This window comes from Anser brachyrhynchus (genome assembly GCF_964034855.1).
Source record: "Anser brachyrhynchus genome assembly, chromosome: 13".
NCBI classification, from domain to species: Eukaryota; Metazoa; Chordata; class Aves; order Anseriformes; family Anatidae; genus Anser; species Anser brachyrhynchus.
The window spans coordinates 18,681,183-18,704,608 of record NC_137708.1 but is presented as its reverse complement, the minus strand read 5'-3'; the positions used below and the strand labels follow the sequence as shown (position 1 = coordinate 18,704,608).

The following is a 23,426-nucleotide window of genomic DNA, read 5'->3' as shown; positions in this document are numbered from 1 at the left end:
TAAGGTATGTATTCAGTAGGAAAGAGATGTTGGTTGGTTTGAAAAGTGACACCTTGAAAAGGGTCATAGCTTAAACAGTGAGTGCTGAGCCACATACCCTTGGTTCTTTTGTGCCGCTCATGGTTTCAGTCTGCCATTTCTTGTCTTAGTCTAGGCAATGACTAGAAAAATGATCTGGGGACATGCCTCATGAATTGCTTCAGGAGTGGTACTGTCTGGCTGCAACTTTTTTCTGCTCTTCCTTCTTTGGGCTGAGAGTAGGCTAAAGACAGAGATACTGTGTTAGTATCTCTTCATCTCAGAGAGCATGCAAAGTATGTCTGGTGTCCAGGAAATCCTGGATTTACTATTCATTTGCAAAAGACTAGTTGCAGAGCACAGGCCACAATACCTGTTGCTTTTCAGAATGAACCTCTTTGTTTTCTTACACCCTGACATATAAATGAAGTTTGAAAAACTATTTTGGGTTTGCACTACCTTTTTTTTCCCCTTTAAAGTACAAAAAACTTTGAAATTCTTTATAGAGTTTATGGCAGGCAGCGGCTGTGGAGAGTTTATTCTTTTAGTTAGTTTACTTTAAATAGGTGAAAAAAACAGTACATATGCAATTTTTGTGTTCTTTTGATGCAACTGTGGTTCAGGGAGAGGTGACTGAAAGCTATACAAAATATAGTAGTATAATACTACTTTCCTGCCCTATTCTTTGCTTAGACTGCCTTTAGCAGCCTGTATCATGAACAAGATTAACAGAAATGGGCAGTCCAGGCCTTCTAGGAAGCTAAAGCTCATTACAGAAAGCAGTTCTATTTAGGAAAGTATTTAAATGTGTGTTTAAATAGAAGTTTTGTCCTTGTTATTGCATTTAACAGTGGTTTTATTCAAATTCAGTGGAATTTTCTCGAATCTCTGGCTGCTTCTTATTGAAGAGATCCTACACAAAATATGTGAAAATATTTCATTTCCTGTGAAAATAATATCACATCTCTTTTATAAGGTTGCAGATGCATATGCTGAATGGGGCCCTCTTGGCATTACTGTTTCCTGTTGTTAATACACGCCTGGTGAGTATATTGTACCTTTCTCCTCCTTTCTAATTTATTTTTAAAAGATTTTATTTGTAAAGTTATTTGATCTTTGGTTCATTTCACCTTCTATAGTTCGTTTTACCAGGCTGTAGATTCCTGGTACAGGTCACTATGATGATACGAAAATATAAATTCTGGATTTTTTTTGTGATTGTGTTTATAAATCAATGTGGAAAGACAACACTGCTATATTCTAGGCATAGCAAAAAGTATTTTGTCAACTCCATTCTGGCCTTTAAACAGAGGGGAAACTTAAAGGCTTTGATATAGACTTCATAGGATAGCAAGTGGCATGTGCACAAGGCCATGGGACCTGATGAGGTGCATCAAAGGGTCCTGAGGGAACTGGCGGATGAAGTTGCTAAGCTGCTATCCATCATACTTGAAGTCATGGTAATCTGGTGAAGCTCCCAGTGACTGGAAAAGGGGAAACATAACCCCCATTTTAAAAAAGGGAAAAGGGAAGACCTGGGGAACTACAGGCCAGTCAGTCTGACCTCTGTGCCCGGCAAGATCATGGAATAGATCCTCGTAGAAGCTCTTGTAAGGCACATGGAAAACAGAGAGGTGATTGGTGACAGCCAACAGGGCTTCGCTAAGGGCAAGCTGTGCCTGGCCAATTTGCTGGCCTTTTGTGATGGGGTTACAGTGCTGGTGGAAGAGCAACTGATGCCATAGACCTGGACTCCTGCAAAGCATTTGACACTGTCCCGCATGACATCCTTGTCTCTGCATTGGAGAGATGTGGATTTGATGGATGGAGCGCTCGGTGGGTAAGGAATTGGCTGGATAGCTGCACTAAGAGTTGAGGTTAACAGCTCAATATCCAGGTGGAGACCAGTGATGAGTGGTGTTCCTCAGCGGTTGGTGTTGGGACCAGCACTGTTTAACATCTTTGTTGGTGACATGGACAGTGGGATTGAGTGCACCCGCAGGAAGTTTGCCGATGACATCAAGCTGTGTGTTGCGGTTGACACACTGGGGAGAAAGGGTGCCACCCAGAGGCACCCGGGCAGGCCTGAGAGGTGGGCTTGTGTGAACCTTGTGAAGTTCAGCAAGGCCAAGTTCAAGGTCCTGCACCTGGGCCAGGGCAATCCCAAGCACAAATCCAGGCTGGGTGGTGAGCTGATGGAGAAGTACTGCAGAGTTCTGCAGAGAAGTACTTGGTGGTTGAAAAACTGAATATGACCTAGCAATGCGTGCTTGCAGACCAGAAAGCTGTTCATACCCTGAGCTGCATCAGAAGTGTAGCTAGCAGGTAAAGCTAATTCTCCTCTTCTACTCCACTCTTGTGAGACCCCACCTGGAGTACTGCGTTCAGCTCTTGGGGCCCCCAGCATAAGAAAGACATGGACCTGTTGGAGTGAGTCCAGAGGAGGCCATGGAAAATTCCAAATATTGTTGCTGTCTGTCACCACCTCTCCTCCAAGATTAAACACAGCAGTTTTTTTTTTTTTTCCCCATCCAAGTTTTCACATCTGCCAGTATCCCTAGTAAGATTCTTAAACCTATCAAGACTTAACGGTAAGAGAAGTTATTTCATATGGCTCACACTTAGTATATTTCTAAGGATTTTTTTTAAGAGCTGTTATGCTTGCACATGTGTATATATACATACACGCAACATGTGCATTTTTGTCAGCTAAAATACCTGTGACTTACTGTTTTAAGACAGTTCCTGTACATTTATCTGCTTACATATTTGCGGTGTCTGGATAAATTATTCATATATATATGTGTGTGTGTGTGTCTGTATAGCATGTGAGTTAATGATATTAACAAAATTGTTAGGGACTTCAGACTACATTACAAAGCTCATTAGTGGTTGTCCGTTTGCAAATCTTGACAGTCTTAATAGGATTAGGTATAGAAATCTGCATCTGCATTGAATTTTACGGATGATGAGCTGTGCTGATTGGCCACCCTTGTAGCTAGGAGACTTAAAAACTGACAGTTTTATTGTAGGCTTGTATATAATTTACTTCTTCTTCCATTAAGATGAGAAAACTTTGCCCTGAGATACAGTTTAGATACTAGAGAGAGGATAATTCATCTGTAGGTTTTGACGTATTAGAAATGATCTTCCACACAGCATAAGACACGCACACAGAAAGCTGGATCACATTCTTCAGATTTCAGTTAATTCAGTAGTACAATAACCCTAGAGTTTATTCAAGTTTTATGCTGTCCTTCCTAATCTGGTAACTACATATATTATTTTCCATCTCTCTTTCTCTCTTTCCCAGCGTGTATAGCTGCTTTATGTGCAGCTTCTCAATATGTGTTAGTAAAATTAATTACTGCTGAAGGGGCATAAAATGAGTAAAATACTTTTTTTCTCCCTGATAATTGGGAGAACAGTTCTCATTTTGTATTTCAAACTATCTAGTTTTAATTACAAACTTTAGCATTGCAAAATTATTTTTCTTGGTAACCTTTTAAGGTTTAAATGTTGAAATATGTAATCATTTGCATATATTTTATCTGCTATTATAATAGATCCCATTTATATTAGGGAGATTAAACAGGAAAAATATGGACCACTTAAAAAATTGTGTCCTTAATTAGGGATAAAGGAGCCAAAGGATAATGTCCAAGAGCAAGTATTCTTGGAATAAATACAGCTTAGGATATTTTTGGCTTAACAGCTGCTTGCTAGGCTGGTCTCTTTTCAGCGTTTCTTCTGGCACAAGGTAATTTGGGTGATGTTTTGTAGCGTGGCTGCTTTGGTCCAAATTCTCTCATGGTAGACACACAATCTGCTCTGTGACTGTCAATTGTTATTTACCTTGACATTGTCCGGAAAGCAAGAAATCTCTCTTACAACTTTAGGAGTTAAAATAAATAAATAAAATTGCAGTAATTCTATCTATGCTCCATGTTCTGGTTTGAAGTATCTAAATGAAAAACTTTTAACTTGGTCAAGAGTGGTCATCTCCTTATGCCTCATCTTTTTTTATTTTACTTTTATGATGTTTTAAGACATGTAATTTAATGTGTACATTTCATACAAGAGCTTTGTATTCTTAGTTGTAAATAGTTGTAACGTACAGTGTCTGGCCCATATTAAGAGTGTGAAAATTTGGGCACCCGACCCAACTACTCCTCTAGAAGTGGGGAAGAGATGCTGTCTAGGGGCAGATGGGCAGGGGAGTTCTGCCGTCAGTGGGAACTGAAAAGCAGGAGACTGTTGCCTCTGATCGCTCTGTGAGCTTATATACCAAGCTTATGTATTGCTTGTACCAAAAAGTACCAAAATGCCTTGCTGTTACCTTTCGTCGTGTAAAATGCGTTTTTCCTTAAGTTATTTGATATACTGCTAGAAATTGTGTCGTTGTAGGTAGTTTTCACTGTCTTCAGCTGACGTTCTCCTGACTTGCTCTCTGCAAGTGGATTGCCTATCAGTTATCCTACAGACAGCAGATGTTTGCTGTTGAGTTGCAGCCTTTTTTAACAAAAGTTAGCATGCTAACTCAGCAAGTTCTGCAGTAAACATGCACACACTAGCAAATAGGGTAGCCCTGTGGAGATGAAAGCAGTGAGGTGCAGAAAAAAATATTAGATGTAGTTTTCTTTGTATGTATCAATAAGGTGCAAGGGACAAGAGGCAGAAGATACAGAATGGAAGACAATCATTACCTCACCAGGTGATGGCTGTTCAGGAACGAGTGAATGTCAGGATTTATACGCACCAGAAGCATGAAGTTATAGGTGATCATAAGATGAATAGTCTGCCATGTGTTTAAGATACTCAGCTAATCGATTTGCTATTTTCAGAACTGGCAGGGCACCACTTTGGCAGAGAGGGGGGATGGAATTATATGTAATTTTAGGAACTTGAACTATAGGTCTATTTATGCTACAAAACATCACAGTAAGTCAGCTGGAATCCATCAGTCTTTGGTATTCATCTGCTATGCAAGATAATGAACTACTGAACAGATGTTAAAAGTTGTATGGTAAGCATACGCATTCATATACTGAGAAGTTGTGGCAGGGTTTTGATATCTAGTCTTAAATGCCAGCCTTGCATCTGAAAATTCAATTAGATTTTAGCTGCATTTTAAGTACTTAAATATCTTTAAGAATGAAGCCTTTATATGTGTGGATGAAGTCTTGAAATAATTGTGGAGATAAGCTTTACAATGATGAAAAATTGTCGTACTCTGGGTTTAAATGCAGCGTACTGTGTAATTTTAAAGAAAATAATCACAGTCCACAGCTTCAATTGGATGTGGCCATAAGTGTTTGGGGAAGATCACTGGTAATTTGAACTTTGGTCATAACTAGTCTTCTGTGTTCCTTTGTGCAGTCTCTTTGCTAAGAAAGGTTATTGCAGTTATTATTGATTTCCTAGTTTTATATTTTCTTTTTACCCCCAATTTTATTGGTGTTTGGCTCTTCCTATATGAGGTCATCTGTATGAAACTGTCTGTTATTATATGCATTTAAATGCATTAATTAAGAATCTTTGGATGAATGTAAATTTCAGATATTTTATAAAACAGTCCTGACATTTTAGAACAAAAGCAAAGGCTCCAAAACTTCAAAACACGACTTAAAAAAATTACCCGAAAGAGATTTTCACAGAAATCCCTTGTTTCATATGTGGGATCTGAGCATCATATAGTACAGAGATGCTTTCTGCTGTCACGTACACTTAACAATCATCAAAAATGTGTTGAACATGCATAGTATTCAGGATGAGTGGAGGGATGACTACTCTTGTGGTCATAGGAGTAGGATATTCCCACAGAAAAGATCTTACTTTATGTATTTAGGTTTCTAAAAGGCTCGGTGCTTGCAATGTTGCACGAAGGATGAACTGTACTTGGTTGTGGTTCTAAATGTTAACCAGTTCCAGGTCATTTCCAGAATACTTATTCCAACATTTTGTGACCACAGGGTCACTTTTAGTGGTCAGCATCACCTTTTTAATTAATACTTCTGCTCTCATTTACATTATTTAATGTATTATAAGCATTCTTTTTGCGTCTATGATTCAAGGCTTCATTACCCTGAAAAAGAAACTTTCACAACCTTCTAGCATAATTTGGCATTGTCAGTCTGCAATGTATCCATTAAACTGCTAAAGCCTCAGTCATTTCAAAACTATCCCTAAATATCTGTCTGTTGACAGTGGAATTGGAGAATTGAGGTATGCATTAAAACTACAGTAGGAAGTTTCTACCTTCTGTAGACGTAACCTTTCAGTGACACTATGCTCATTAAAAATCTTGTTTGGCTGCAGCGTGCACCTGGGATAGTGTTTCCAAAAAGTGTAGTCTGAAAGATCAGGTCAGTCTATTTTCTTGTCTGTTTTTTTCCAGGAAAATATTTTCCTTCTTTGGCACGATGTTGAGGTACCAAGAATTAACCATCTTAAGCAACAGATGCATCCACTTATATTTATTTGGCAGTAAATATTCCAGCTATTGTTTATGATGTGCCGATGGATTTAAATTTTGTGTAATGGAATAGTCCTTGGATAAAGACAAAAGTTTTATTTTTTTCCTACAGTCAGTATTTGTGAGTTCTTATTACCCTTTTAGAAATTAAGGGTATTTAATTTTTCTCTAATAATTTCCTTCCACTCGTATGATGCAAATCATTCTTGGTCAGCATTAATAATTCACATGGTAAATAGGGTAATCTTTTAAGACTTTTAAGTAAACAGAGAAGATGCAAAGGTAATCAGATTGTTAGGTTCCCAAGTAACTCTTGCTGATGGTTTTAGAGTATGTGTTTTTTTTCTTTTTCTTCTCTCTCTCTTTTTTTTTTTCTCCCATTCAAGCTGATGTCCTGAAAATGTTAATATAGATAAAGTAAAAAATTAGGACGTGTCCCAGAGGTGTTGAACTTGCTGTCTCTGCTCACACAGCTGAGATGGTGCAGTTTTAATGTTTCCAGAAGCTGCTGTATACTATTATTAGAACTATTTGGCTTGAGAGGTACGCATTCTAAATCTGTTTTAGGAACAGAATCATGCTCTAAGCAGCACTTACAGTACCCGCTGTGTAGCACCTCTGATCTTTGCCTACTGCATTTCTGTTGCATGTCAAGGTAATAAATAATTCACCGCGCTAAACAGTTTGCCTGAAATGCCTTTGTCTGCACAATAAAATGGAATAGGTTATGGTAGCACATGATACCAAGTCTAAGCTGGCTTAATCTAACCTGCACAAGGCAAGGTAACAGAACAGTTGCACATTGAAGGCTTTTGAGAGATTGTGCCTTGGTTGCCAGGAGGTCCAAAGGCCAATGTTTCTACATCTTTCAGCAGTTACCTATAGTATGTGCATCAAAATGGTGTGGGTCAGTACAGCCTACAATCACACTTGTATTTGGTAATGTAAATCCGCCTTCTGCTGGTAGTAGTAAGTAATCCAAATATTATCTCTAGAGTAACTGGAAGAAAGCTGTTCTTGAAACTGGTATTAATTACTACCTGCATCTGGTTCATCTCTTTTAGAAGCCATTTAACTCCACAAATGCCTGACTGCATCCAATGTGTCATTAATGTAAGCTGGTTTGTGTGATCAAACCAAGTGACCAGAAGGTAGGGGTGCCTTTTTCTTTTTCATCAAATACAGCGCTAGTCAAATACGCAAAGCACTGATGAAATTACAAATGCATACAGTTGAGATCAGTGGTGCACCATGTGCAACATGTTCTCATGATTTTCTCACTAAGCTTCACCCTCTGTAGTGACAGGCCAAGAAAGCAAATTCTCTGACAGCTTGCCAGATTTTGGGTGTGTCATGAGTTAGAAACCTGGGGGCTTGTCCTACCTGGATTTTCTGGCATTTGTAGACTAGCAAAAATGCAGTCACATTTCTTGTTTTGTTATGTTTCTGGTTCCCTCCATCCTTGCAGCAAGAAGTTATTTCTAGGCCTGTGTTCCACTGCATCTTCACTCTATTATGGACCAGCAGCACAACAGATGCTCTTCTGTAGCTCTTAGGACTGTGCTCATGCATACAAACGCTATGGTAGCAGGTGTGGATTCTGATTCTTTCCCTTAGTATGTGTCCCTTGCCCTTACAGGATTAATTGAAAATAAGAACTAGATAAAACTTGAATTCATGCTACTTAAAGGGAACTGTATTATAATTCCCTGTACTGACTGGATGGTGTAGAACAGCCTAGAGGGTAGATACTGACTGAGATACCTACTTGAAACAGGTTTTCTTGGGAATATGTATTCCTATCAATTGCAGACAAGCAGGTGTATGGCAGAAAGCTGGAATGAAACAACCTGCCCCTAAAATACAATGAAAAGAATTATTGCAATAAAATCTGGGGAAGCTGCTTTGGACTTTCACTCAGATGCCACACAGATGCATTATACTTTTCTACAGCCCCGGTACTCCTTTTATTTCAACATCAACATAATTTATTTTTTTCCTCTTTATACTCTTTCCCAGTATTCAAGTGTTTGGAAATCCTTTTCTGATCTATGCCAGGTAGGCTGGTAGTGCCTGAGCTGTAAAACGGCCTGAGCAGTGTAACAGTGATCTGAGCACTGCTCAACTTCTTGGCCACTTACCATCTTGGATGTATGCTGGAGAAAAGAATCCTGGAAAGACTGTAAATGGTCTCTTTTCCAAAAGCTACTTGTTTGTTTTTGTTGGTGGTGTGTTCTTTTGTTTGTTTATTTTACGTCTTCAAGTCTGTCTTCAGACCATTCTCCTAAACTTCTCTGGCAGCTATTTCTTTGCTGCCAAGTAAGTCATTTGCTATCACAATCCTAAATATGCTGAAGTACCCAGCATTTTCTAACCAACAGAAGTAACCAGCATCTGTTACGTAGGCCTAGTAGCTGTTTGCACCATCGTTTTTGTATTGTACAGCTTTATATACATTCCTATTCTCTGTTAGTTAATCTATGCTGTGGTCTGCTTTGCTGGTGAAATGCAAAACCTATGTTTATGGTTTATTTTTTGGATTACTGATCATGTTTAGGAAACCAGTTACTGATTGTAAGTTACAAATCTGAATTACTGCTGATGTCTAAGAAGGGGACAGGTACAAACTGACTAGACTTGGTGCTAGATATGCTGTAGGAAAGATGGCAACCTGGGAGCTGAATTCCTTCTTTTTGTGCTGTGCTCTGCAGTAGAGGATGTAGAGGGTGTTGGAGAGAGAGCTCTTGCACAATATGGTGCTTGAGCTATTGTTGCACATATAAAGCTAAGGTATCAATAATTAACAGAGGGAGGAGTACCACTTTCAGGAAACAGAGCAAAGTAGCAACCTCTCAGTCCACTGAAAACCAGCTGCTGTGCCGAAGTGGGTTTAAGCTAGTTTAAATGAGTCTTGTGCCACACTTTCTGGAGGGCAGCTCTCATCTGAATATCTGACTTTTTTTTTTTTTTTAAGCTTAGTGCAGTCAATGGAAAGAGCTCGTTGTTTCCTTAGGGCAGTAGTTGGTTTAAATGAGGATATAAAGTATGTACTCACATTTTTTTTGCTCAGAAGTACAAGAATAAGGTGTGCTCTAATCCTCCATCAGATGGTTTCTCCTTTCCCCAGTCTCGCTGGCAATGTGAGTGGCTGCTAGGACCAGTAGCACTGTACCTAACTTACCCGTGCCTGGGATGGAGGCTTGCTGCCTGCTCACTGTGCATGGTACTTGCCAGAGAGCCTTTTAGCACATGTCCAGGGAATGCGGCGTTTCCCAGTCTGCATCATACCAGGCCAGTACTCCTTCTGGAAGAACAAAACACCATTTATTTTCTAACAGGAACTTCTTTATAAAATGTAAAAAATGAAGAGTCTGTATATTTATTTTCAGAGTGCTTTGTTAGTATGTTTTGATCTTGTGCACTTGTTAGAGGAATTGTGTGTCATTATTGCTTTAGTGTATTTTGAAATGTCTATGATGTGATACCAGTGTCAAACCTATGAATGGACAATGAGCAGCTCTGCTTTTCCACAAGTAAGAATCTAAAGGAGAAAAACTTGCTTATCATGGTGGGTAACAGGGTAGCTTGTACTCCTCATTCATTTAGACTACTAGGGAACCTAGGATATAAGCTGGTTGAAGAAGCAGATAATTTGTCCTTTTGTCTTGTACCCTTACTTATTTTAAAAATCTGAGGAAGGGAAATGCAGGAAGAGTAGTGCTGGCAGCTGGGACAGAGGAGTTCAGTGCAAAAAAACCCAGCAAATAAATTGACAATTAATATAAATATGTCCTCTGGGGGGACAGATATGGATTAAAATATATCTATATTACCATCAGCATCATTGGTTTGTTACAAGGGAGGTACTTACTACCTTATTACTTACTTATTACTTTAGAGAGGCTGCAAGGTTTCCCTGGTGGCACCTGACAGGAGAGGTCAAATGTGCTGGGACCTTTGGAGAGGGTCCACTTCAGAGACTGTTGGAGTCTGAGTTTGTGGCCTTCACAGGTGCCTGCAGACAAAGACTGGATGGACCAAGTCAGTATTTCAATGTACTTTGTGTTCTGGGAATATGTGTGGCATAGATTTTTGGATTTCTCAGTCTTGATCATCTGCAGAAGTGTTCTCTTGTTTTCACAAAGAGGGTCTTTAAATCCTGGATCACTTGGCAACCTACCCATTGGTCTGCCCTTCTACCCTGTCTTTGCCTGCAATGTCTTTGTATGGATGCAAAGTGCCTATCTGCTATCTGTGAGTGTTTTGTGGATAAAACAATTTATAGATGAGACCTTAGAGGTAGGCGAGTCAGTTGCTGTGTATAACTTCATAGTTCATCTTTTGTGTTTGCTCTTTTTCTGTTTGTTGTAGCCTGCCTATACAGCTCGAGTGCTTGGCTGTACAGAAACTCGGCGTTTTGGTTCGATATGAGGAAACGCACTTGCCGAATTAGCCGGGTTTCGGAACAAACAATCTTTCATAGTGGAAAAAATGATGTTTTGTTCATGCAAACAAAAATACTGTCAATGCTACTGCAGCAAAACAACCATTACTCTGTTCTCAGAAGTGTCCTGAGCGTCATGTTTGTGTAACTGACCCTCACAGCTCGGCGAGCGCAGAGCACAGATACTGAATAGAGACTGCTCCTTGGCAGGAGCAAGTGCCTCGTGCTGTGCTGTTTATATCGGGAGCTATTGTTCCTGAAGTGTGTGTGCTCCACCTGGGAGGGGTACCGATTTTTCCTCCGGTTAGGCAAACTTCATTTAACTTATTCTCGAATATTTTTGAGCCCCTTGCTTTGCACTTGGTGTCTTTCAACAGGCGACAGAAGAACAGGTTCAGATACAGGAAACCGCACAACTCCTGTGAAATTCTTGCTTTTGCATACCGTCATCTCACACGGTTTTATATTTTGATACTTGGGAGAAAATAACCCAACAGATTGTACTGAAGATTTTTTAGCTTAGCCTCCCAGGAGTTGGCTGAACATCTTGGAGTTTGCAAACAGGACAGTGGTAGTGTTCAGCTTGGGGATGGCAAGACTAGCAGAACCCAGCTGTTGGTTTTAATATCTTTTATGTTCAAAATAAAATCTAAGAACTTTTGTAGAATTTAAGAGCTCATTATATTGTTTACATACTATTTATTGACTGACTCTTTAGGAAAAAAAAAACCAAACTGCTTCAGCCTATCTTCTGTTGATGTAGAAGTTATTGTAATGTTTCTGTTTCAATGTTATGACTTGAGTGTCTTGGAACAATAATAGAAAGGGAAGGCTCCTGATTTTTTAAAATTGATTATGATTTTTTTTTTTAAATTTGGACACATGCCATAATAGTAGTATTTGCATCTTGTTTCACTTCAGCCTGCAGAATGGTACTGTATTTGAACCAAAGGTAATGGCTTTCTGGTACTCCTGTGAGACTTCAGACGCAGGCTGTAGTGTTGTCCTGTTTTCCATGGGAAATACAATAGAGAGGCATGTCTTTTCAGCTTTGTAAGGGAGCTGCAACGGGAAGTTGAATTCTGAATTTTGAGTTGGATCTTGCCTGCTGTTCGTCAGTTTTAAATGTGTTGCTCCAGTTTAACAAATTGATATATACACAAAGACATTTACAGATAGGATTGACTTTCAAATATATTGCATCACTTTTTCTAACTGTTCAAGAGCTAGAATTAGTTGCGCTGGGATTAAGGGGTTCAGATTAAACTCGGAGCTGTGCTTCAAGTTATTTTCAGCACGATATTACTTCAGCATAGTCTGACCTCCTGTAAAAGGCAACATGAATTCAACTAAACCCTCAGATGACTAATTTTAATTTCCCCAAAGTTGTCAGCAGGTGAGGAATACTGGATTTACCGCCAACTGCTAACTTGTTTATGTGCATACTTCTGCAGCTTTGAAGACTGACCGATATAATCTGTTGCATGTTATTGGTTTTAACAGAGGCTTGCCTGTTTCACAAATGCATGCAGATTGCTGTAAAGCAGTTCTTTCGATTTTCGTACAGGTGCCCTCAGCAATTACTTTTATGTATTTTAAAATGGTTGTAAGAAAAAGACCTCCTTGTAAACTTCTGTGACTCACAGGCTAGCAGTTAACGTTTCTTTATAGTTAGGCTATTGTCATATGGTGTGTGTATAGTCTTTGTTTTAATTACTTTGGGGTTTTGCACCATTACTGGAAACTTAGAGTAATGAGGAAAGGGAAAAGATGTGCTATGCCTCCTTTGTTGTGCTGCTGGCTAATTTTGAGAATTCTCTACTTGAAGTGCTGCATTGTGTTTGTGGCAAGGGGGATGGACTGGGTACAGTTAGCTGTGCTTTCAAAGCACTAGCCATTAACAGCTGTCATTGCTTTGTTCTTATACGTAGGGGATGTAACTGAACTGAACGCATTGTCATGGGGCATAAGGAAAATGGTTCTGGTTGTTACTAATGAAAAACATTTACAAATATTTTCCTTATTCCTCAGCTTCCATTTGAAATGGAAATTTATTACATCCAGCATGTGATGCTCTATGTTGTGCCCATCTATCTGCTGCGGAAAGGAGGTAGGTTGGCAATTTATCCTTCGCATATTGAATTGGTCCCACACAATGAGCAAACTGTGCTCAATGGTTACCACAGATCCTATTCTTACTCTCTGTTTTGTCATTTTTCTCTATGATGTTACTTAATGGTTTCTGGTGGTGTGTTGGTGTTGCATCTTGGATAACAAATAACAAAGACTTGCACCAGGCATTGAAACAAGGGAATAAAAAGATGGTCTTTTGCCCAAAGGGGTATCTAGAATGTGTTGGCCTAAGGTGTAGTCTTCTTGAGTAGTCTCTGCCATCTTGTAATGCTGTAAGTTGTTTGTGTGGTGTATTTTTTAAGACTATTGCCTTCTTGATGTCCCTTGAGAAGTATTCTAACTTCAAATGAGCTCGAAGAAATCTTTTTTTGTCATTAGATCCCTGGGTAAATACTAGTCACCTAGTCAGATAAATTCTTGAAATTCTGAAGTGCTAATGAAATATATAAGTGAAATGAGCTGGGTTGCTTGAGCTCTCTTCTAACAGGATTACTACCTTGCATTAATTTATACTATAATAGTTCAGCAAGTCTGGGAATCCCACACCATTTCAGTGACCAGTGCTTACTCCGGCCTTTTAGAAGGTAATGCAGGATGTCTTCCTCTGGTGTGCTGCTCTGTCCCCCTCTAGCGTTGATAGGCCTCCAGCTGCATTTTCTAGCACACCTACATTGTTTCATATGGGAAATAAAAGAGTATAATTTATGGTCCAGATGTTCAGTAGCCTCTAATGACAATGCAGGGATGTGATGTCAAGCAATGGAATACAATTTAACAAATGCTCCGAATGAGCTTAGTCAGCCTCTTCCACTGTAGTCAATCTGCTGTATTTTATACCAGCAGTCACGTGCAGCTCTTTGCGCTTACTGCACTACAGGTTTGTAATTTCTGTTTTTTCTTCACTGCTGAGTGAAACTAAATAAAAACAATGCAGAGCAAAAAGCGAAGTAGCATCATTCAAAAGTTCACTCAATTTCTCTCTTTTACTAGTGAAATATGCCAGCCACATTTCATTTTAATCTGTATTTGGTAGCATAGTTTGCCAGAATTTAAGACTAAGTGCAGTGTAGATGTAGAAATTACACAAACTTGTAATCATTGTGGAGCAGGGAGGGGGAAAGAAGTATGACCAGCCATGTAGCACCCAGTAGGCAACGATGTGCCAGGCTCCTGTGATGTCACCAAACCACTTCTTGTGATGTCCTTGAAGACATCAAAACATACAAGATATCATAGAACATGTCATTTTAAGATGTATACTTGTTCTGCTTTAAAGTTTGGCCTTGTATGTCACTTGTGGTCTCCCATTTTTATTTCTATTTTTTGAATTAAAGGTTCTCTCTTTTTTCAGTGCCTGTTGTTTGGGGACTGAGAGGATTGTGTCTGCAGTTTGAAGGGCTGTGTGTTGTACAGTTCTCACCCTCGTGTAGTTTCCTAAATTTTTGCCCTTTATTAATATATAGGTATTTGCTGCCATCTAATGTTGACATGGTAGCAGTGAAATTTCTAAGAGAACTTTGGCTAAATATTTCAGCTGAGATTGCCTTGGACTGTGTAACTAATAACTTCAATTTCTCATTTGGATCTTGGTCACCTGTCTGACTGTGATAACTCTTTAGTAAAATACCCATGCAATTTTGTACTAATTACAGCTAGTGTCACAGGAGATAAAACGTATGATTTTTGATGTAACGATTGCTCAGCCTAAAAACATTTGTTAGCATTTTGTCATTTCACTAGCACCTTTTGTTTCAAAGTGCTTTGAGTAGATCATACCCTTTATCCTAACTGTGTCCTGTGCAGATTGCTTTATTACTGACATATCATTATGCTGGTTTATTTAAATAGAAATTTCTGTTGGCGAATCTATAGATTATAATTGGGAGAAGTAACTGAAGGGTAGTGAAAATGGAAAAACGACGGGAATAGATTGCATGTGAAAAACTATCCCTCTCCAGTTTTTTTGGGAACCTACTGATATTATTGATTGCCCTAAAATGACCTCTATCCCAGCATTAACATTCCACTAAGGAGGGTTGTGCAGAACACCTGGAGCAGAGATGATGTGAGGCTCAGTCTATACAGAATGATGTGTCCAGTTTGTTGGCATGCTAATTGAGCATCTTACAGTCATGCACCCAGGCTCAGTTAACTGTTAAAGTGTTTTCTTCTGGACAGGAAACTGGGTGACAGAAAGTGAGGGCTGTAATCCTTTATTTTCTCTCTCTCCTTGTTGTTTGTTACAGCAGTGAAAACAGGTCATGTTGCACTGGCAGCATCACCTTCCTGCCCTGCCCCTGTCGATGTGGGGGCTTCACTAACGGCAGGATCAAATTGAAGTCTGAGCTCTGAACATCTCTCATCAGTGCTGCACAGTGAGCTCACGGAGAGCTCCGTGCTCGAGGTGTATTCCCCTTTGGGGATTAACACGTCTTTCTCTCTTCTTCCTTCTCCCTGCCCTCTGTACTGGTTGAATACAAATTTCATTACTTCCCCTTCTAACATAATTCCTTTCCAAGTGCACACATGTATGCATACACACGCATGCCAGTTGAGACAGAATAAATGATATAGCTCATATCTCTCTGACCTGCAATAAGAGGCACTCATGCAAAACAGAGGTAGTTCAGATATAGCAGTTCAACAGAGAAGCCAAACTCAAGGCAGTTCATGCATGAAACAGACCTGCAATTCTCAGCTTTCTTGCTGGATGAATCTTACCTTGTAACATGTGTGAACCCTGCCAAATATTGTTCTGTGCCTCTGGCAGGACACAGCATTCCTGAAAATAGCTGAATAGGTTGAACCAGAGCAATAGGGTGGATGTAGAGTTGTGGATATACTCACTGTTTCCTCTAGTCATCAGGAGGTGAGATTCTCATTTCCCTGTGGAAAAAGGCGTGCATGCTTTTGTAGCTCCTGAATTGGGTTATAGCAGGATCAGATGAGTGCTGGGACTGGCAAAAGGGAGGTGCAAGAAAGGAATTATCAGGGTGGAGGGAAGAAGACAGGAACCACAGCAGCATGACTTGAGACCAGGGAACCAACCCCTTCATTGAAAACTCCTCAAACCACTTTCATCTACAGTTACAACTAAGCTCATCTTCTAAAGCATATGAGTGTGCTCGGGTGAGTCTATTTTTTGCTACTGGGGTACAGATAGCTGGCAGAAGGCTTAGGGAGATGGCAGCTGAGGAAGTGTAATGTCTCAAACTGTCAAAGCTATTTCAACAGTGCATTAACGTGACCTTCTAAGATCAAGTATTAGAGACCTTCAGTGCTTTTTGGAGGACTTGGTTTTGCCAGCTCTTAACATGATGAAAAAAACCTACTTTGTGCTCCATCAACCTCAGAGGTTACACAGTTTTTGACCGTCTTGGTCTGTAAGCTAGTTTGGTCAGGTTCTGGATGGTCAGGTTCTGCTAGTTTGGTCATGTTCTTAGATGTGCACCTGATTTCAGAGCTTCAAATAGTTTTGAAGTTTAATCAAAGTGGAACTGTTATTTCCTTGGGGCTGTGAGCACTGGTCACTCCACAGTGGTTTGGAATAAGGGTTGATTTATACGGACTTCCTAACAGCAGAGTTGAGATCATCCATCATCTGTTTTGAGATCCCCAGTGTTATTTAGTAGACTTTACAGTAACTTAATGAAGTAGGCAAGGATGTTGGTATTGGGTATTTTTAGGGTTTTGTCACTTTAAGGAGCAATCTGATGTATGAATCTGAAGATCTAGTGTGGTTAATTAGAGGCCTTTATGTTGGTGTCACTTAATTATAACATGATTTGACACTTCAGCCTGCAGGGGGAGATGGTCACTAGCATCCACTCCGTTAAAACGGCCGGGCAAATTCTCAAAATTCACAGTTCAAACGCAGGTCATCCACTCTGTGGAGAGAGTAAATTAATTTGGTTGTATTTTAGGCAAGGGAAAAAAAAACACCACCACCTTTTGGAGCAAACTCTGGACAGTCATGTAGGCTGGCCCCATCTCCTTTTGAGAGCTGTGCACAGAGGGACAGACATACTGATCCTCAATACTTAAGTAGGTAAGTTGTTTGCTGGGAGCAGAGTGAGAATATTCAGCTTATAAGGCAAGTTTTGTATTGTCACGAGCAGTAAAGAAACCATCTCTCTGGCTCAGGTCACGAAGCCTTTTTCTTTTTTGATCTAATTGTCTTCAAAGGTGGCATCAGAACAGATTAATCTCTCTAGCACTGTCCATAGAAGTTGACGAACCTCCCCCTGCAACAAAGCACGCCACCATCACCCTTCGGAAGACAGACAGAAGCTGCTCTGGCTAGCCAGCTTCCTTAAGGGCAGGGCAGTGGTTTTTACCTAACGAGAAGCTGGTCTCAGTTATGAGATGTAGAACACAGATAGCAAGTACAGATGGAAGGATCGTTTTTCCTGTAGCTGTAAACTAGGGAAGTAGAATTCAAGCAATTGGGGAATTAAACTTTTGCTTTTTCTTTGGCTGCTGGGAATTATATACCTTAGCAATCAAGGAAGAATTGACCATATATTTGAATATAGTTAGATAGTTACAAACCTCGTTTATCTCCCTCTCAGTGAAATACTTTATAATAAGGGTTTCATTTCTTCCACTGAAACTCTTAACTACTTAGAGAGCTGTTGACTCTTGTGCACTGTGTAAGATTCACTGTCATCTGATTATGTTCCTGCTCTCCTGCTGACAGCTTCCATGTTGCTATTCCAGCTTTTCTCTGCCTCCCAGATCCCACGTGTTAGATGTAAGCGACTGGTCCACTGCCCAGCAGTGCTGGGAGCTGGCACTTGGAGCAGCAGGGCAGCTGTGGCACTGCTTGGCAGCTGGAGCTGTGTGCTGTGCTGCTTCTCCGGCTGCAGGCTCTTCTGCAGCTTGAGCGTTTCAGGCTGATCTTGTCTGAAGATTTAAGAGAGCCGGAGAGGAAGAGGAGGAGACGATGTCTCTGTCACATGACCCACTGAGCTTCATGCACTGGGCAGTTCCTATTGTGAAACACTTGAACTAAATAAGGATGTTTGTGTGGCGTTCTGACTGGGCCCAAGGTCTGTTAAAGACTTCCCTCTGCATGCAAGAGACTGAGAAGTTGAGCAAGTTTTTTTTACCAGTACGTGGAAGAATGACTAACTATGTGAAGAAAAAGGAAGAGCCTTCTTTATGGAGTATCAAAAGTCGCTCCTGACAGGAGCAGGTAATACAAGATTCCCTGTCCAAGGTGATTTTGACAAGAGTAGCTGACAGTTGGGAAATAACAATCTCCTGGCATAAGGTTGTATTTTGAAATCTGCCCATAAATTCAGAACAACTGTAGAGGAAATAGCAGATTTCAGGTGATAACTAGCTCATCCTCTTGAGAACAGTTTTTCTGTTCTCCCCCTGGAAAGGAAGTTTGGTCTCTAGGCTAGCTCAATAGGTCAAAATACACTATTGAAATTAACCCCTTGATAAAGGGAAATAAAATGGAATTAAGTTTGCTGTCACCTTTTTACAAGCTTGAAAAATGAAGGAATTGCAACAGTTGCTCTGAGTTTGGATCAAGTATGTGTAGCTGTAGTTGGGAGACTACTAAAGGAGAATGTTCGGGGCTGGAAAACTGAAAAATCTCTATCAAATATAGTGGCAAATAAAGCAAGACATTAATTAGGAAAGAGGGATTATTTTTAAACTCTATCAAATTTAAAAAAATATATACTGTATTTAGGTTCTAATTCTCCGATTCAAAGAGGAATAACTTTGTACTGCATTCTGTTTTCCTTTCTAGTAAATTGCGTTCAAATTTTTAAGATCCTATTATTTGATAACTTTAAATAAATGTCAGTAATTCCTAAGACACTAGACATTAATAACACTGGAACTAACACAGGACTTTGCAGGGAAAGATGGAAACCAGTATAAAATAAATTGAGTGTCTGTGTTGATCTTTAGATTATTCAAGCCACACTTCCATTTTATAAATGGCAAAATTAACTGCGTAGCTTGTTCAAGGTCACACAACTGCTTGCTGCAGAAGCAGATGAAGAATCCCAAGGCCCTCAACCTATATGAAGTCCTTCCTATCAGTGCTACTGAAATAATGAAGTTTAATCTAAACTGAAAGATCCACTGCCATGCTATTTCAACACAAGAACAAACATACAGCCTACTTGGATGACCCTGATTTGGAACAGTCTCAACTGTCTGGGGCATGAGCGTTTCTGAGAATGAGATTAGTGCGAGACTGGCAGCTGGATTAAATTTCTGAAAGTGCTTAACATGTAAGAACTGCCTGTGATCCTTTGTGGATAAAGAGATAGTGAAACTCACTGCCACATATTGAAATTGATTTCTCGTGTAAGCAGCAAATAGTTTTTGCCAAAGACAACACAGGCCATTCACACAACCACTCAGCTGGACCTTAATTTTCCTGTTTGTATGTTTCTGTTAGCAGACTGTGTACTACAGAAAATAGATCACGCTGCTCTGTTAAGCAGGCATGTGTTGAATAGCAGGATGGTACAGTACTAAAATCTATAGTGATTATTTACTCAGTGACAAATGTACAGAAAATATCCCAGGTATGAATTTAAAATTAGTTCCCCCAAATACACTTGGGAATCCAAAGCTCTCTGAAATGCTTTTCTGTGGAGGTCATTGTTTCCTTTTTGTCCCTTGATGTCCAGATAAAGATTCTGCTGAAAATCACACTATTGTTCTCAGGATTGCGAAGTCTAGCAAGGAGGAAATTTTCTCTTATATAGCAAGATTGAGGGTCTGTAGTGGGTGAGATGTCACAGTGTTTTTCTTCTTGTAAGTCTTGGAACAAAGAGAGGATGTAGCAGTGTGAAACTGGCAGCTGTAGGAACCTGAACATCTCTCCTAAGTGACTTCTGAAACGTGATTCCCTCACTAGATTGGAGCTGGACACAAGAAGCTGGGTTTCAAAGCCAAACTATGCCACTGATCCATTTTGTCATCACATGCAATTTTACTTAAAAGTAAATACTTAATTTAATAATAAAATAATACTTAAATAATTAATTTATATATAATTAATATATTATATTAATTATATTAATATAATATATTATATAATAATTAATTAATAAATAATACTTAAAAGTAATTACTAATAGTTGGGTCTTTCAATGACTGTATTCTCCCACCAATCCTGTTTCATAGTTGGGTTCACTTGTCTATTTCAGTGTTTATACACTGCCTGCACTGTAGGTCTCCCAAATCGTTCCCAATATCAAGGTCTATTATAGTTTTTCTGAGTGTTTACGTCTTTAGGATCTGTTCTCAGGCTTTACAGACACTTCTGATATAACATAAGCAGCTGCCAACTAGTCAAGTTCATGTGAAACTGAATATGATATAGCACCACTCTGCCAGTTTCTGGGAGCTGTTTTAGATGCCCCATGTCTGTCCATGTTCAAGAGGCACCTGGATGATGCCCTCAGTAAATATGCTTTAACTTTTGTTTAGTCCTGAAGTGATCAGGCAGTTGGACTTGATGATCTATGTAGGCTGCTTCCAACTGAACTATTCTTCTTCTATGCCTTATTTAAATTTTTTGTGTTTTGCATCTAGGCCAAACACGCCCATAAGTCTGCATAAGCAACACAAAAAGCTTTGCAAGTCAAAGTATGTTTTCTTTATCCTGCAGCTGGGAAGGTAGTATGAAGAGCTTCCTTATAGCTTGAGCAGGTCACTCAAAATTGGTGGCACAGCCAAAAATAGAGCTATGGTCTCCTAAACTGCAACACCAAGGCTAATTGCTTCTTCTCTTGCTGTCTACAATGAAAAACTATTTGCAAGGTAGTATCACGTACCTGCCATCCTACTGGTGTTTTCAGGCAGGGGAGTAAAATGAATTTCTTTGCTATTTAAGTGAAGCCTCCTGTACTGGTTTCTAAATAGGATACCAGCACTTCTGACATATGTAGCAAGCGTGCTCTAAGAAGTAGACTGGTGTGAGTTTTCTGCCTTTAACTGCAGGAGGACTCCACTTAAGGTTATTCATGTAGTCTTGTACCTTGGGATTTTGCTTATAGTTCAGACACTGCCTCTGACCTTCACTCACCCACTTGATAAGAAATCTTATAAGCTGCCTTATGCTTTCAAAGTAGCTTCCCTGCTCCTGTTTGTCTTGGTAGCACCTAGTAACAGTTTGCTTACTAAAACACAGCGTGCAGCTGTATTTTGGGTAATTACACTGATACTACTGCTCGTTGAAGTCACAGTGAGTGATATATGGGGTCATATGTGCTGCTGTCAGTCAAGCATACTATCAACTCCTCACTCTGTCGACTAGCAACAGAGAAGCTATGTTACATCGAGTGGACAATGAATACACATACGGTTTTAGAACATAAAGTATAGGTAATTTTGGTAAGAATATTCTAACTTCGAGAAAATTCTACTTAAATTGTATTGCTACAAGTAGCTGCTGCAAAATCAATCTAGATTGGCACCATGTGTATAAACTGTGGAAGAAAACTGCAGAGAAGAATTTTAAAAGCACAGCGGGGATTGAGAAAGCAATCCTCAAGGGATTATAAAACTGAGACAGCATGCACCCCTATACGGTGGTGTGGTAAAGCAGATAACAGCAGTTATTTGCCTTTATCTATGTAAAATAGTATACATAGGCACATTCGTACCAGCTTTAGTCTGGTGAATACTGTCATAGCTAGCTACGTATGTGTAGTTAAATTTGAGTTCCCAGTAGTGTTGTACAGCTGAAATCTGTTAAATTTTCCTGGTAATTACTGAATGTGCAAGCTAGCAAAGGCTAATATGAATATTGCACCCTGTGCTGTAAGCCATCCTTTGAGTACTGGATATACGTTCCAATGTTTAATAACATCTAATGGGTCAGAGTGTGCAAAGGCAGATAAAAATGGTGTATTGTTCTAATTGTCTGAAACACAACTTTTTGTAGCAGTTGAGTGGTATGACAGTATGCATATCTTTCTTTTGCATCCCTAGGTTATTAAAGTCTTACAGAAAATAGTATTTTCCCAGTCTTAAACTGAAGTTTTCGTGTCAGCTAATAAGTGCCTGACAACTCTGTACACTGTTTTTGTTATCAACATGCAATGTTGGACTATTTAATTCCAAAAATTGTCTGGTATCTAAGGATACTTTCATTAGATCTGACTTCTTTGGTCCATTTTAGATCATGTGAGATGTTGTTGTTTTATCACTAAATTGACAAAATCTCATTTTAGGAGTAGAGAGAAGCATGAGCCCAGGAAAAATGTGGTATTTGCTACTTCATTTGATGGGGAAAAGTATTTTACAGTATCTGTGATACCTGGTTATAAAAGTGTTTGTAGGGTAGATCTGAAAATATCTGCACAGCAGTTTTCACTTAAAAGCAGTCTGTCATTAATGGCTTGACTACTTTATGCAGCTTTTCTGTTCCTACACATTATTGGCACAAGTTATTTTTTAATAGTTGTTGAACAACTATAAAATAGGAAATGGCAGTTTGTCTGTGCTGTAATACAGCACTGCACATTAACTGCTGCTCCCTGCGTTAGTTCTGGGCATGCTTAAGTCATAGCCCCCATAAGAAACAGGTGTTTAAGTATGAATAACGTGATTTTTGAAAACTTCCTTGTATACCATTACTGTATTTTAGAGTATGTTATTTCTGTGGTAGAAGGCAAAATTGGCAGGCTTTAATGAGGTAATACAATGTATGTTTTAATGCTGGACCAGAAGGAGGGAAAAAAAGGATCAGGATGCTCCAGGTAAGAAATAAGGCTCTCAAATATTAATTATTATAATGTTATTCAGTAAGTTATCAGCTAAAGCCAGATGCCCTAGCATCCACAGAGGAGAAAAGAGAGGATTATTCATGAGTGTTTGATGGACACAGCAATTCAGCTGAATACTAACTGAATACTAATGTATTCCTTTCTTTTCAAGGTATCTACACTCCAGAACCACTCTCCAATTTCTGGTGGGCTCTTTTATCTACTGGGTTTATGTTTGTATATCATTTTAGCATCTTGCAGATTCTGGGTTTGGTAAGTAAACATGGGTTAATAAATGGATAGCTTGCAAGTACATTGAGAGTAGAAACACTGACTAGTTTTTCCAAGTGTCCAGATAGATAGGCACGGGTAAGACTTGTGTAAGGATTTTTAATTGCATGTTCTAATGGACACTTGTATCTCGTATCTCACAAGTGTTGGCAAAGCCTCTCATAAATCAACTATGTACCTGCACAAATCCATCTATTAAATGCAAAGCTGAATTCAGATCTGCTTTCCTTATGAAAGCTGCACTGCTTGTGTTGAACAAAGGATTGTCATCTAAGCAATTTTGATCATTACGGTAAATTACCATTTTCAGTGT

At 39.4% G+C, this 23,426-nt stretch overlaps 1 protein-coding gene across 7 annotated transcripts in view; it reads left to right on the top strand.

The window, feature by feature from the left end:
- Positions 1-23,426, top strand: part of TMEM164 (transmembrane protein 164) — a 120,217-nt gene that overhangs the window by 18,784 nt on the left and 78,007 nt on the right. For 4 of the 7 annotated variants that reach the window (XM_080554497.1, XM_080554496.1, XM_080554495.1 and 1 more), the window contains exons 4-5: positions 995-1,061; positions 12,969-13,047. In XM_080554497.1, the coding sequence (XP_080410623.1) occupies positions 995-1,061; positions 12,969-13,047 (146 nt within the window). Of the gene's footprint in view, positions 1-994; positions 1,062-12,968; positions 13,048-22,994; positions 23,096-23,426 lie in introns of all 7 variants that reach the window. The other 3 variants (XM_080554493.1, XM_080554492.1, XM_080554498.1) reach the window with 2 other exon arrangements.